Below are 16,831 nucleotides of genomic sequence, written 5' to 3'. Positions count from 1 at the left end.
GACTTACTGCAGGCTTTTATTTACCCAACTCTCAGCCTATTGATTTGGTGGAGTTCATTTCTGTGGCAAAGCCCATAAATTCTCATTTGCGCCATTGGGACTGGGCTGTTGCTGTTATCATGGCATGGATGACTAGACATCAGCATTGTATGCAGAGATTAATAAATTAACAAAACAAACGCGTCTCAGCATAAAAAAAATAGGTGATCAATATGTTATTGAGTGGCTTCAGTTGATGTTTTGCAGGTGTACGTGCACTTGAATATATGAAAGAAATGAATATGCTGGAAATTGATCACTAAATGAGCAAACACGGAGGTTTTATCAATGAGGAGGGGAGTGGATGTATAAGGGATAAAGAAAAAGCCATAGCTTGAGAAGAAGTTTGCAGTTTACTCCTTCTGCTGAGGCTACATCAATAAACTCGATCACTCATGAAAAAGCAGAGGGCATCCTGCAAATCCAACCCTGATGTACCAAAGTAGGAATAACTTCCTGTGTATCTGTATCCCAGCCGTTATGTGTCCTTCAGCTCACATTTGTGACTATGACCCTCTTTACACTTGGTTTTAAAATGTATGCTGGGTGACTGGGTCACAAATAGAGAGCCAAGATGTGTCATCATTTCATTAGCCTCTAAGGTTTCCAGCTAACCACAAGTTCAGACTTTGTTACTGTCAGTGCAAATTCCACTAGAAGGTGAAGGGACAGCATTATTTTGTCTGTCTGTTGCCATTCAAGCGCAAGATCAGCTAGCAAAGAGAACAAACATGTTTGTCCTTCAGTGTTGGCATATTTACTACTACATCCTGATACGTCGCTCATGTTAGGACACATTAGCATTTACAGTACAGTGATATGAGGCCAAGTGCATTTAAAATCACCTCAGCAAAGTGGCCTGAATGACCGGATCAAAGCAGCCCCTTTCACAATGTTGTTTATTTATCATTGTCCACATTTTAAAACCAAGTGTGAACTCCATTCAAGGTTCACATAGTCATGTTTTGTGAAACAGAAGGCACCACTCACACGCTACACTTAAAAATGAATAACACTACGCTGTAAAACTGCTCTGTAAAACTGCAAGTGTTAAAGCTAGAAGTACTGATTGGAGAAATATGCCCACTATTACTGTTTTCACATGAACCCCAGACAGTGTTGGGGGTAAGCTGGGTTGAGATGCTGTCTGGAGTCTGAGTTTGCACTTTCCCACAAGGGGCACGCAGCAGGAGACGGTCGACTTCAGTCACATTCTCACTTCAGGAAATACTGGTGCTGCCCAGACGGAGCATGCAGGAGACACGGGCTTGCTGTGAATTCACCTGACTATTATCTGAGCTATTCTCATGCACATGCTACCAGACATTAAGACCTTGACCAGGGAGTTGGCGTGTTAAAGAACATTTAATGTCCGATCCCATTTATTTCTTCACATGCACCCCTGGCAGTGACTTTAGTTATAAAGGAATGGGCAAGGTCAGTAACAATACTCAGGCTGTGGTGTTTAAGCAATGCTCAGTTGGTATTAAGTGGCCCTAAGTGTGCAAGTAAATATGAACATAACAGGATGGAGCTATGCTTTCATGTTGTTTACACCAAATTCTGACCCTAACATCTAAATGTCACAGCAGAAATCAAGACTATTGTCCAATTTTGGTGATCCCATGTAAAATATAGCCTCAATTTCCTTTTCTTAGTTAACAAGAGTGGCATCAGGTGTTCTCTTCTCCTGCTGTAGCCCATCTGCATCAAGGTTGGGCATGTTGTGTATTCACAGATGCTCTTCTTTGGTTGTAATGAGTCATTATTTGAGTTACTGTTGCCCTCCTATCAGCTGGAACGCAACACTCTGGTGATTTTATCTGACATCTGGCATGAAAAAGATATTTTTGCCCAGAGAACTGCCCCTTACTGGATATTTTCTCTTTTTCAGACCAGTCTTTGTAAACCATCGACATGATTGTGTGGGAAAATCCCAGTAGACCAACCACACCACATTCAGAATCACTTTTCTTCACAATTATGAATCTCAGTTTAAATTTTAGCACCTCGTTTTGACCGTGCCTACTTGCCTATATTCACTCAGCTGCCATGTGACTTCGTGTAACATTAATCCATTGAAGCAGAATTCTGCTGTTGTACTTGGTAGAGGTGGTGCTCATTGTGAACATTTCATTTCCACGTCAAATTAAAGATTATTTCCTACTGAACTGATCTGATTATTTTTTCCATTAGGTGAGTGGTTAATAAATAATTTTTAGAATAGTGAGTAATGTTTTCACAAGTGCTCTGAACAATAATCAAAATAGTTACCTTTTTTTTTTTTCATGGATTTTTTTTTTTATGCAAAAGTCTTGACTTGCAAAGTAAATAGTAAAATGCATTCAGGAAACATGATTTTGGGACTTCAGCATCTTAACCGAGGACGTTTTGGCATGCAAAGTGGATGATCCACCCTAAGTGTTGAGCCACAGTCCCACAGTACACTGCTTGAGTAAACAATACACAGTTATGGTTAGGGTCACCACTGCTTTCTGGATAGACCTGATTTATTCTCATGCCTCCTTCTCACTGCGCCTATCCTACAACAAAACAAACTCTGAATCATCAGTGCTGCCGCTGCCTCTTCGCACACAGCCCATGATGCACTTTCAATTACCGATGCCAATTCTCCCAACAAGCTTTCCTATGTGCAGTTTATCAGTTTGAAGGTGAGAGAGAAGTGAGATGCTTGAGAGTCATTATCCCCCCCCTACATATTTAAACACAAACTCACACATGCAAACACTCTCTCTCCTTTTTCCTCGTCCCACTCCTTCTCAGCAGAGTAATGATAAACACACTCACATACAAACAGAAGGGATCTTTTTCTCATTTGCACTTTGTTTCCTCCAAAGAGTCATTTGTGCTGAGGGTGCTGTAAAAGTAGGCTAAGTAGTGTGTCCAAGGTATGAGGGAGCATTATCTCCCTATTCTCTCCTCCATCAGGCTCAACCAGCCCAGCGGGGGACACTCATTTACTTTATGGAATATTACTTTCTCTCCTTCTCGCCGTTACCATGGCAGCTGCTATAAAAAGATTTTCTCCTCATCGCTATTATTTGATTTCCTCCCGCACAAGCTGAGGAAGATCCCTTATTGATTTTCATTTCTCATATGTTTGAGTGCAAAGAAAGAAATTAACATACCATGAAGTACTTAATGTAACGCAAAAGGGCCTTGATCAAGATACATTTGTGCCACAGGAACACTATTTTGTATAGCTTAACCCTTGGGATTTGTAATAACACGGTATCTGGTTAACAGCGCTGACTGATGTGCTTCGGGTCATTACTCCTGAAGCCCCATCACAATCTGAACATGAGAGTTTTTTTAGTTTTTTTAATTCCATCAACTGCAAGTCACTCCCCATCCACCTATTGTTTTTGATATGGAGAGGAACTGTTCAGTACCGTTTGCATTGTTTGTCTTGCAGGGTCATCAAGGAGCATCTTGGAGAACAGGAAGTAGCCATTTCACTAACTATTGACTCTTTAGAGGAGGAAGACCTGGGAAATTATTCCTGTTATGTGGAAAATGGCAACGGCCGTCGCCAAGCTACCATCCAGCTTTTCAGGCGGGGTAAGTGCTTTTTTACATTTCCCACTACAAACTTAAAGGGACAGTTCAACCACCCCCCCCCCCCCCCAAATAAAAAAATAAAAATACTGATTTTTCCTCTGGCATGTAGTGTTGTTCATCCATGTACATCATTATGGTATGACTTTCCTAACTTTTCACATATTGGCTGTAAAGATGTCTGCCTTCCCTTCAGTGTAACTGAAGTAAACAGGATTCGCCTTGTGGTCCAAAGAAAGAACACATTTCAAAGCAATATAGCTTTTCAAAAATGATGACTACAAATGTTGCTATGATCAGGTTATTGTTAAACTATGTTTTTATTTACTTCAGAATGAAAAGAAGCATGTGTAGCTCAAAGTATCTGCTTCCATGTCTCCGGACAGGGTTCTTTGCTAATTTAGGGGCTTGCTGCAAGGAAAGGAACACACTTCAAATCCTTAGTGAACAGCTATAGCTAGAAGTAGCAGGAGCAAGAATGCTTTAAATAAAGATAATACCAGAATCAGAATTGATGAACAAATGGGTAATGATGAATGGGAGACATTAACTCTGAGGCAGTTGAACTTAAGCTTGATTTCCTATTGATTGTAGTTACAGGCTGGGTCCGTTCAGTTCACAAGCGGGACTTTTCAGGTCATCCAACAGCCTAATAACGGAGTAGGTTCAGAAGGGCGCAGCCGTGAAATCTTGAGCATGTGATGCAAACAGACCTCAGCAGCTGATGTTGGCCCTCAGTCTTTTAGAGCTGATGTCGACTGGATTCTGAAATAGCAAGTTTTATGGCTTTAACATTCATTTTAGAATAAGGAACGGCTTTCCATATGCAATTACCAAAATAAAAATTACACCTGACTGAAAAAAACAACTTGGTGAGCTAAATGAAACTGAATATTATAAAAGATGTAAATAGAGTTGAATATGGTGTGAGTCTCACTGGGATGTCCTCTAAGGTGTGGCCAAGATTATTTGCACCGCTATGAATTCTGGGGCCACAATTGTTGTTTAAATAATGAATTTTGTTCAACTTTTATTTGGACAGATCCAACAACAATCTTCCTTCCAACCACATAAATAAAGGCAATAGAGTTTGTTCAGAAATATGGACGTGTTCAGGTGTATATGAAGAGAAAATGGGATTAAAACAGGAAGCGTATTTCGAAGGTTTATAGACAGCATCAGCAGAGTGTATTATATGGATGACTAATCAACATAACATCACTTCCAACATTTACAACAAGAAGTGAAATACTGGTTTGATTATTAAATTTCATATTCCTCAATTAACTCATTTTTAAGTCAGGAGTTTCAGGCATTGTGATAATTAAAGTTTAACAAGCCTGAATGGATTATATAATATTAACATCTAACAAGTTTCACAATGAACAAGTAATTACATTCAGTGAACAAGTCTATTAACACTTCATATGAAAAGTTGTCTTGAGTAAGAAGAATGCAATTTGTCTACTCCTGGTGTGCACTCATATTTCTGATTGAAACATGAGTGATATCTCCAGTGTGTGTGTGTGTGTGCGCGTGTGTGTGTGTGTGTGTGTGCTTTTAAGAAAGATAGAAATGAGGTCCAGCAACAGCATATTAAGAGTCATATTGGTATTCGCTGTCTCTTCCTACTTATAACGATGAGTCCTATAGAAGTTTTCTTAATTCTTTTCAGATCTTGCAGTTGTAGAAATGTTTCCTCTTGCTGAGCTGGGGTGTTTGCACAGTCCTCTCTAACATTACACAAATACTAACATACCAGCCGTTTAACTGACAGATTGAAATCCAATTTGTTGGTTAAATGGCTGTGTGATGGGACAGAAGTAAGTAAGTGCATTTTATTTCTATAGCACATTTAAAACTAAAGTGCTTTACACTAAAATAAAATAGAATAAACAGGTTCCTATCGGCAACCAATCCAACAAAGTTCCAGAAATTAGCAATTTTTAAGTTTAAATTGAAAAACAGTTAGAGTTGATGCTTGTCCAGGGTCACTTTGGAACTAAGGTTCAACTGTGGGATAATCGGGAGTGAGAATCAGGTCATAATGATCTGAGTACATGGACGCAATATATCTACCACATATGCAGGTGCAAGACCATTTAAAGCTTCAAACACAAACAGTGCCGCTTTGTACTAGATTATGCAATGCACAGGGAGCTTAGTGCAAGGCTGCTAACACTGGACTAATTGTAAGTGGGCAAGAGATGAGTAACTCCACTATACAGTGCATTCCAGTAGCCTGCTTTAGACATAACAAAGGGGTTTGGGTTATGTTTTTAGTCTGGAGATTGTTGGAAGAAACTGCTCTTGACCACGGCATTTATTTGTCTGTCAAATTTCAAATTTGTGTCACAGATTGTCCCAAAGTTCTTAACCTGTGTTTGTCCAGTTTGTCATTTGTATGGTAGAGAGTTGGGAGGACAGTAAAAGGCATACGGTGGCATGCTGGTCTGTTAGATGGGTTTATTTCTTACTTTTTTAATTTAATTTTCCAACGTTACAGCTGAACATGATACACCTTTATGCCTCTTCTAGGTTTCTCGTTGTTTATATCAGTTTGAGCATTAGATCAGTGCCATGTAGTTTTATTATAGTCAAGAGTATGCAGATATTTCTACACTTAACCCAAAACTGGGTATTAAAATAATCTTGATTGGTTAAAATCCCTGTAGGCTGAAGGAAAATGTGTGTTAGATTTGGGGGAAAATCATCCTTTTTTCTTTTTTCTTTATATCTAGTCGCTTTACATTAGAAAGCATGATATTATTTTTTTCTGTTTCCCTGACAGTAAAGCCTCGTGACATATGAAATAATCGAAGCCTAGCTACATCATTTCATCAAACAGAAATATTCTAATTGATTTGTATGTTTGTTTTTTTCATGTTTCCCATCGGCTGTGTAGCTATTTTGGTGCTCTAGTATGACTTGTCAGAAGCTCTTTTCACGCACTGGTTGTCATCCTAAAAGAGAGGTAATTTGATGGTTGTTTAAACAGCAAATTGGTCCTCAGCTTCTCCCAACAGGCCAATAAGTCCAGCATACAATTACATTTTATGCCGTTATATGTCTGTTTCCCCACTTTAATCTCTGTCTCTGCAATCATCTTTTGTAGACAGCCATTTTAGCAGTTTTCACAGACTGCAGACAACTTCATTTAGCTCTCTTTGTAAAAGCAGTTGCAAAAAAAAAGGATGCTACAAAAAGACTTCAAGGCAACACCCCCCTCCTTCTCTCTCTCTCTCTCTCTCACTCTCTTGCTTCTCATCCACATCTGATGTTTATTTCATGTTCTCTGCTCCAAGAATGCATCACTCACAAGCCCTGCAGCAGGTCTAATATCTCTGCAGGCTCCCTTTCCTTCCATCTCGAAAGAAAGAGAGACATGAAAACAGAGAAGGCAGAAAGGAAGTGGGGGTCAGTGAAACATAAACAACTTCAAGAGTGAAGATTATTGCTGATAATGAGTTAAAAGCATTACATTTGGTTACAGTTGGAAAAGGCCGGTAAATAGCCAATTAGAAGCCCGGGAAAACATAGCTGTTTTCCTGCAACACACTGTCGACTGCTGCTGAAATGAAAAAACATCAAATATAATGCACAAGCCAACATCAAAGATCTGTCTTTACAAGTTAAAGAGCTGTTTTGAGATTTGCCATATACTCTTAATTCCCATGGCTCTAAGGTAAATACAAAGCTTAGCATAAAGACTGGAAACAGTGAGTTGAAAATTGTTGAAAATTAGCCAAATCATATCCACCCACATAGCTTCTTTTATAACTTTTACATTTTGTTTCTTGTATTTATTAGAAAACAAGACATGACTGGTAAATGAATGTTTAGATGTGCTTGAGGGCAGATTTTGTTACTCTCAGAAAGCATCTTTTCCTGTTTTTAGCTGTTTGGCTAAGCTAAGCTAACTGGCTGCTGATCATGAGTGTTGGTCTTTTTCTTTTACTCTCACCAACACATATTTAATTAGTAATCATTTTGTAATTTCTCATAACCTACTATATCTTCGGTTAAACCTATTTTAGAATAAATAATCATTAGATCCAGAAAGTGTAGCTAAAGTTAAGTGACTTTTAATAAAAATAAGATTTTATAACTTCACAGTATTTCTGTTATGACTTTAATATGTACCTTTGCTGTGTGTGGGGTTATATAGAGAGTAAATTGGCATGCAGCCTAGAGAACGTAGGGCCACTGTGCAGCATTACAGCCCACAGTGTGACAGAGAAATAAAGTGAACCTGCTCTAGCTGAGCCTACCAGGTAAATGCGGCTTTAATACACACCATAATTCATCCTTCCCCAAGCTAGGTCTCTGGGGAGATGAGAAGGAGATAATGGAGAGGAGAAATGAATGGAGAGACAGCAAGAAAAGTGGGCAAGGAGAAGTAAGAGAACTCTGAAGAGAGTGGGTTATGATGGCGAGGTGAGTGACAGTGTGATGAGTAAACTAAAGCCTCTTGTTTTGAAAAAGCCTCCATCCATGTCCAGAATTGTCCCAGTCCCGCTATGGATGACAGCCAAAGTGCAAAGCTGTGTCATTGCTGCACTGCTCCAAAGAAATGAACCCAGTTTCTCATTATCTCCTTTTTTTCCCTGTGTCTCTCTGCTATGTGCCCTCTCATTTTTCTCAAACTCATTATGAGACTCGTGTCTCTGAAGATTGATTCTGCTCCGCTCTGAGCCGAGCACTGAAAATGCTGATGATCGTGCAGATTTTAGGCAAATGTAAACGTGTAAAAGTGCCTCATTCTGTGAGTTTACCTGAAATAATGAAACAAAGAGGCCAGTGTTTGAGGCCAGCCTGATGAATACCGTCATAAGAGTGTGTGTAAAAAGAAAGCAAACACTTTTTTTTTCTAAAGTTTGACACATCAGGACATAATAAAAATAATCTAGTCCTTAAAAGTCTGGCCTTTAACGCAATACAAACTCAGATGAACAACAATACATGACGTAGTACACTGTGTCATTATTTATTTAAGAAATAAATTAACCAAGTTGCAGAATCAGTGTGTGAAAACTGAGTACACCCTACTGCTTCCATAACAGTTAAGAGGGTAAGAGGTGCTGCTAATCAAATGCAGCTAATTAACTGATAATCAGCAAGTCTGAGCACCTCTATAAAAGCATATGTTTTTGACTGTTTGCAGGTCTGGAGCATTTAGGTGTGTTTTAATGCAATGACTAGGAGAAAAACTTCATCAATGACCTTAGAGAAGCAATTGGGAAGATTTCCATCATCCTACAGAAAGAGTATTGGAAAACTGGGACGACAGTTCCCATTCCTTCTTAGCAGTGAATATACCAGCAAACTTACAAGTTCAGAATGTGTAATCTGCAAAGAAACACCCAAAAAGTGACAGTTCAGGCTCTACAGGCTAAGTTCATTACAGTACAATTAGTGATAGACTGAATATCTGTAGCTAGTTTAAAAAAATACCTGGTTAATAATAATCTGGTAGCATGGTTAAGATTTGCAAAGTTGCATTTGAATGAACCATAAGACTTCTAGAGCAATGTCCTTTGGAGTGGTGATGTTTGGCTATAATCCAATGTAGCTTAATTAAAAAACAGAGCATATTAGCAAAAACTTCATACCAACTTTCAGGCACGGTGGTGGAGGAGTGATGATTTGAGTTTCTTTTGTAGGCACAGGACCTGGACACCATGCAGTGTTTGACTTGCCTATGAACTCCTCTGTATACCAAAGTATTCTAGAGTCGAATGTAAAGCAATGTGTCCCATAGCTAACGCTTGCCCCAAACTGGGTTTTACATCAGAACAATGGCCCCAAGCACAGCAGCAAATCTACAACAGGATGGCTGAAAAAGAAAATAATCAAACCTCAAACTGGCTGAATATGTTGTGGAGGAACCATTGGAGATCTGAACATCAACAAATGCCTGCAGACCTCAATAAACTAGAGCAATGTTGTAAAGAAGAAAGGCCCAAATTCCTCTACAGTGATGTAAGCGATTGATAAAGTCATACAAAAAATTATTACTTCAAGTTATTGCAGCTAAAGGTATTTCAACAAACTATTGAATTATGTGGTGTACTTACACACTGTTTCTGGGGTTTGTCTTAGTTTCTATTGAATAAAAAAATGACTCAGTGTAATATTTCATGTGTTTTTGTTAGACCTGGTAGGGACTAGATCATTTTTTTATTTTATCCCAATAAGTAAAACCTTAGAGATGTGAGGATGTTTATCTATTTGCAGTGACTGTAAGTGGCCAGACAAAACTGTAACTGGCGTTTTAACCACGACTGTCTCAGCAGTTTTGCTTATTTTCTTGTCTGTATGTGTTGTCCTCAGCAGAGCTCATGTACACTGTGGAGCTGGCAGGAGGGCTGGGAGCAATCCTGCTGCTACTCATCTTTCTCATCTCACTCTACAAATGCTACAAGATTGAGCTGATGCTTTTCTACAGGAGGCACTTTGGCAGTGAAGATGTAGACGGAGGTAAAGACAGAAGAATGCGTCTAAAAAATTGTCTTTTAGCCTTTTAACCATTATCTTCTTCACACTTTTTTTCACCAGGACTTTTTTATCCAAAAACTCAAAATCAAGCAAGCCACGATGACTCTATATGTGCCTTTGCGGGCTTGTTTTCATAGATCCAATGAACGTGCTATTTTGTTTAAAAGTAACTACTCACTAGTAGTTACAGATGTTTGCTATCTCAGTGACAGCATTTCCGCTGCTGTTGGTAAAGAGGTGCATGATGCAGTGACTTTACCGGGAAAGGAGGAGACAGTTTTTCAATTTGTTGCCCATTTAAAAAGAGATCAATCTCAGTATGTCATGGAATGAAGCCCACCCTCTGCTGCCAGATAGTGATCCACAACAACAAGGCAGGCTTGAAGCACCATCCCTGAGCAACAAATAGGAGCGTAACAATCCTCAAATTGGAAAGCAACTTTCTGCTTTCTCTACAGAACATAGTTAACTTGTACTTCACTTAAGGATTTGTCTGTTTGTGTCCCAGTGTGATTCCTCTGTGTTTTGCATTTTTGCTCTCTTTTCAAGAATTCTGGAAAGACAGAAGTCACCGGATTGTTTCTACAGTAGCATAAATTATCCATTACGCCCAAGACTGTAGACTCAAACTTCTACATGATTAAGTCATGCCGTCAGGGACCGCTGATACAAGCTGTTTTTGATTTTTCCAACTTTGCTAGGTGGTTAATTTGCGAGGTTGGTTGCTAATTTGAAAGCTTTGTTTGATGTTTGGATCCTATCGAGCACAGCCATGGCCCTTCCAGTAAGTTTCAAAGCTGCGCATGCTCCTCAAAAGAGTTTCTGAAGCAACCCTTCTTCACTTTCTGACTGGCCCACATTCCGGTTTCCACAGAGCATAATGAGTAGGACTTAGCAAACATGTCACCAGCACTGTTCTTTTCCCTGTTATCTATTTTCTACCTTCTCAGTTCTTCCCACTCTCTTCTGGGAAATCATTTTGAGGTGGGAAGAGAGTATTGCTTCGGCATTGTTTTGGGTATTTTTGTATCTACCCTAATTTATTTCTTGTATACACTACATGGCCAAAAAAATTTGACACCACTAGAAAAGTGTTCTTCTCTTTTCTACAGAAGAGGATTGGGGCCACTGGGAAAAAACCAGTGGGCACATCTTTTTTTTTCTTCTTTTCCAGAATTCTGAGAAAAAAGTCAGAATTCTGAAATTAAAGTAAGAATTCTGAGATTAAACACAGAATTCTGACTTTTTTCTCAGATTTCTGAGTTTAAAGTCAGAATTCTGAGAAAAAATAATTCTGATGAAAAAGTCAGAATTCTGACTTTTTTCTCATAATTCTGACTTTAATCTCAGAATTCTGACTTTTTTTTCTCAGAATTCTGAGTTTAAAGTCAGAATTCTGAGAAAAAAATAATTCTGACTTTAATCTCAGAATTCTTACTTTTTTCTCAGAATTCTGACTTTTTCATCAGAATTCAGGAAAAGAAGAAAAAAAAAAGACGTGCCCACTTTTTTTTTTTCCAGTGGCCCTAATCCTCTTCCGTACTTTTCCAAACAAGAATGATAAGCAAAAAATACATACAATAGACAAGAAAAGAAATGGTTTTCTGAGTTTGGTGTGGAAGAATTTGACTGCGTACCAGAGACAGTTATTGGGAACAGCATTTGCAAGAAAGGCCTTCTACTTAATCATAAGTAGCTAACTTCATGAACAATCTTGTGACTCACTGGAAGGAAATCCATGTAGGCAAATTATAAAATTTAACAGTTTTTTATAGAAAACAAAGTACCGAACAGAAAATGTAAACTGACACAGCAAAGCACAATCATGTGTCCTGTAGAAAGTTACACTATAGTTTCAAATTAGACTATAGACTCTATTACCCGTGTTTACAGTTCTACAACATACTACAGTGCTTAACAAATTTATTAAAACACCATTAAGTGCAAGTTTTTTTCCCACAGCTGCCCTAAGTTACCAGTATTGGTAATCATCAAAAAAATTATGTTTCTATAATGATAAATCCTCCAGCATGAACAAACATTTTAATCAAAATTCTATTTTTCAGTTTTATAATTAATGTTACCTATGAATCTTCACATTTGCTGTTTTACAAAAAAACTATAAAAAATAATAAATCACATCATTATTATTATTATTTGATTAAGTTGCTTACATGTATTCCTGAACAGAAAAAAATGTTTTAGTGGTTAAATGGTCAGTTCAGTAAATTCAGTAGTTTCTAGCTTTCAAAAAGTTTTTGACAAATTTCTACAATATTTGTGTTTTCCTGTTTTTATGGCAGGTGGTCTAATAATTGTGTTAAACACTGTATAAGAATTACACAAAAGGTATAACTTCTGACTTTCACCATTTTACTTTCATGCCTTTTGTCTATAAATTTGCAGAAATTTCTGATGCATATTCTGTTTGGATGAAAATAACTGGTAACTATTTCAGGCGCCGTGCATAAGGGTTAAATGGCACTGTCATAACTATGACATCACATGACATTAAATGTGAATGTTTATGGATAGAGCCAATAAGTGTAAGAAAAGCCAAAGTTATTTTATTATTTTGAAACTATAATAAGGAGTGTGTAATTTTGGTTTTAGAAGTAGCTTTAAAAGTTGTAACTATAGTAGAAGTTAGCCAACGCAATTGCAAGAAATGTGTAAAGTCAGTTGTTTGGAATAAAATGTTCATCAGAGAATATGCGTGCAGTGTTCAGTGAAAATGCCATGGCATTTAGTCTGCATATTTCATGACTGACTCTCCACTCTTTCTTCCTGTTCTTCAGAAAATAAAGACTATGATGCATATTTGTCTTACACCAAAGTGGACCCTGACCAGTGGAGTCAGGAGACCCGGGAAGAGGAGCGCTTTGCCTTGGAGATCCTCCCTGATGTTCTGGAGAAACATTATGGCTACAAACTCTTCATCCCAGATCGAGACCTCATCCCATCAGGAAGTAAGACTGTGTGTGTTTGTATGTATGCATGCTTGCACACGTCTGAAATGTTTGTGCCATACTGTAAACAGTTGTATAGGTGTTTGTTTGTTTCTACTATACCCTGCTGAATTTGTACATTTGCTCACTTACAAAGAAATGACCAGTCTCTAATTTTATGATAGTCTCATTTTAATGGAGAAAGACATTGAAATATTGAGTGACACTGAGTGAAATAAGTATTTGATTCCAGACCAACACGCTAGAATTCTGGCTCCCACAGACTGGCTGTGTGCCCACATGGCACACAGATTACAATCAATCAATTACAGATACTTGTGATATCAAACGATTATGTGCATAAAGCACAGAATCAATTTCTTGGAAAGATCAAGAAATTTGCTAAGACAAACAGCTGTTAAAGGATGTCAGGGAGCAGCCTGTAGACCTGCACAAGGCCACAATGGGCGACAAGACCATCAGCAAGAATCTTGGTGACAAGGTGACAGCTGCTGGCGTGATTCAGAAATGGAAGAAATACAAAACCATGTGTCAACCTCAGTCTATACAAGATCTTCCCTCATTGGGTGAGGATGATCATGAGAAAGGTGATAGATCAAGTCAAAATACACAGGAGGTGCTTGTTAATGACCTGAAGGCAGTTGGGACCAAAGTCACCAAGAACATCACTGATAGCATACGACATTGTAATGAGTTTGCTACTGAGCATCTAAATAATTCAGAGAAGGCATGCATGAAAGTGCTGTGGTCAGATGAAACCTAAATCAAGCTCTTTGGTATCAACTCGACCCGCCGTGTTTGGAGGAAGAGAAATACTGAGTATAACCAAAGGATCACCATCCTCCACTAAAGTGGAAACATTATACTTTGGGGCTGTTTGCCTGCTCAGCCAGAACACTGAAGGTGGGTCATGGATGGGTCTTCCAGCATGAGAATGACCCAAAACATGCCACCAAGGCAACAATGGAGCTAAAGAAGAAGCACATTAAGGTCATGGAGAGGCCTAGCCAATCTCCAGACCTATAAACAAACTGTGGAGGGAGCTTAGAGTTGCCAAGCAGCAGCCAAGAAATGTAAAGGATTTAAAGTTTCTATAAAGAGGAGCGGGCCAATATCCATCCCACATCTCTCTGGTGCTTACCAACAAGGCTTTCTCTACAGAGCACCAAATCATGTTTTGCTTGGGCATCAAATACTTCTTTCAATCTGTGACTTTTATATAATGTCTTTTTTCTGGAATTTGGTTGATGTTCTGTCTTTTCATTAAAATTAAATTACCATAATTGGAGATTGGTCATTTCTTTGGAAGCAGGGTATATGTATATATATATACATATACATAGATTGTCACAGTCTCTTTGGTCTGTGTTGTTTGTTTTCACCATTGTTTTTCCACTGTCACTGTCTTGTGTTTCAATGTCTGGTGCTGTCAGGGCAGATTCAAGCAGAGGATATCCACGCTCACAAGTGATGAATAGATGCATATTTCAAAGTTAAAATAAGGGAAAAGGAGGGAAATGCAATATTCAATGCAATACTGTCAACAAGAACCCTTTTTTTTCTTGTATCCTCTCAAACCTCTCTGGATTAAAGCACTAGATCATAGCATTTCTCACTAGCTGTTCCCATACTGTGTACTACAGATATGGGAATACAGTATGCGGTGTGTACTGGGAGCCGATATATTGAACAAATTTATCATCCTCGCTGGTTTTTATCCATGCATTAATAAATCCATGAAAATTCTGTCTGAACATATTCTCATGCGTGCTAACTCTGTTTAGCAGTCTGTCTTTGCCAGCGGTACACAGTGTGCTCTAGTTAGTAGCGATGCTGTGTGTTTCTACTGTAGGCTTCATGTGAAAAAGATAAAACGCAAACACGTCCTAGTTGGTCCAGACAGAATTAAACATCAGTGGGTAATGTGTGAAGGCTCTGAGCCCTGCTGACTGAGCCGCTTCTATCCTTTAATCAAAAGAAAATTGCCGCCAGCACCACTGCCAAGTAAAATCATTGCAGATGAATGTCCAATCAGGGAAACATGGTATGTGATTAATCGTATGTGAAATAAAAAGATGACTGAGAGGGGACGCAGCCACGCTTCTGACAGTGTTGAGCATGTTTCTGTGTCTGTAATGTGTTCTGCCTGTGACCTGAATGTTAAAATGTTTATGTTTAGGTCTCACCAATGAGCATTACCAGGATGACACGCGGCTCTTTAGAGGTACTCGCCTTCGGTCTTTTCCTCTTGCATCAGCTGCTTTCATGCTTAGAGTGGCACCATTGTGTGATCTGAAACATCAGGCCCGATTCAATAGCGAGCTCAGCCCTAATCCTATAGAGTGTGCAGCTTTATCAATCACTGGTTTGCAGTTAGAGCCATATGGATCTGCTCTATGTGCATAAAATGTTAATTTATAAGCTGCACCTTTGTGCACACTTAAAGCTCCATATTAAACGGGTGTTAGTAGACCAGATACCTGTCACTGTCTTGTGTTTTGTGTCTGATGCTGTTTGTGTGTTCATCCATCACCGTGTTGTGGCCCTGTTCTCATTAGGTGAAAACAATGCTCACTGCAATGTTTTGCCAGACTTGTGCCACATAAATTTTTGCTCTTCTCTTTCCTTACCGCTTCTTTCCCGCAGCCTACATAGAGGACGTGGCCCGCTGTGTAGACCAGAGCAAACGCCTCATCATAGTTATGACACCCAACTACGTAGTGCGGCGAGGCTGGAGCATCTTTGAGCTGGAGACGCGACTGCGCAACATGCTGGTGACGGGTGAGATCAAAGTCATCCTGATCGAATGTGCCGAGTTGCGCGGAATCATGAACTACCAGGAAGTGGAGGCACTTAAACACACCATTAAGACCCTTACTGTCATCAAATGGCGTGGAACCAAGAGCAACAAGCTCAACTCCAAGTTCTGGAAGCAGCTGCAGTATGAGATGCCCTTCAGACGCACGGAGCCCATGCTCACGCATGAGGCGGCACTAGACGTCAGCGAGCAGGGCCCATTTGGAGAGCTGCAGACTGTTTCTGCCATGTCCATGGCGGCGGCCACTTCCACGGCCATGGCCACCGCCCACCCAGAGCTGCGCTCCTCGTTCCACAGCACCTACCACACCACCATGAGGCAGAAACACTACTACCGCAGTTACGAGTATGACATGCCCCCAGGAGGGACCTTGCCACCTCTCTCATCTCTGGGAAACCAGCACACCTACTGCAACATCCCACTGACACTGCTGAACGGACAGAGGCCACCCGGGAAGAGCCGAGAGCACAGCCTGGAGGAGGGGCACGCCAACAACGCCATGCTCCCTCTGCTGCCCAGGGAAACCAGCATCTCCAGCGTCATCTGGTAATGGCAAGCAGACTCGGCGCCAGCTTTAGGAAGATCAGTCAGCGTCAGACATGACGAGGTTACAGTCTGGCAGTTCTTAGGAACGCAGTTCGAGGTTGTGATTACGGCAAAAAAGCATTTGGATTCGTATGGCTCCGGCAGCTAGTCATGGAGGTACAGCAGGTTCCTGGACGTGGTTTGTCTCGTTTTTCAGTCGGACTGCACCTCTTTTCCAGAGGATGTTTTCTATGTGGAACTACAGGGGATAATGCGAACACACTGTTTCATTAACTAGCGAGAAATGGACTCACAAGGACTCCATGGTGAAGAACCAACACACTATGGCAATTATTCACAGGAACGAATACACACACACACATACACACATACAAGAAATTGC

The 16,831-nt window shown here is 39.7% G+C and overlaps 1 protein-coding gene across 1 annotated transcript in view; it reads left to right on the top strand.

Annotated features, from left to right (window-relative positions):
- The window catches only part of il1rapl1a (interleukin 1 receptor accessory protein-like 1a), a 166,941-nt gene extending 150,488 nt beyond the window's left edge, over positions 1–16,453 (top strand). The window contains 4 exon segments of the mRNA XM_019353318.2: positions 3,476–3,621; positions 9,955–10,098; positions 12,915–13,085; positions 15,732–16,453. Coding sequence (XP_019208863.1) covers positions 3,476–3,621; positions 9,955–10,098; positions 12,915–13,085; positions 15,732–16,453 — 1,183 coding nt within the window.
- The last annotated feature ends 378 nt before the right edge of the window (positions 16,454–16,831 follow it).

This window comes from Oreochromis niloticus, linkage group LG16 (assembly GCF_001858045.2).
Source record: "Oreochromis niloticus isolate F11D_XX linkage group LG16, O_niloticus_UMD_NMBU, whole genome shotgun sequence".
NCBI lineage: Eukaryota > Metazoa > Chordata > Actinopteri > Cichliformes > Cichlidae > Oreochromis > Oreochromis niloticus.
Note: the sequence above shows the minus strand (reverse complement) of the source record. Positions and strands in the feature narration are given on the sequence as shown.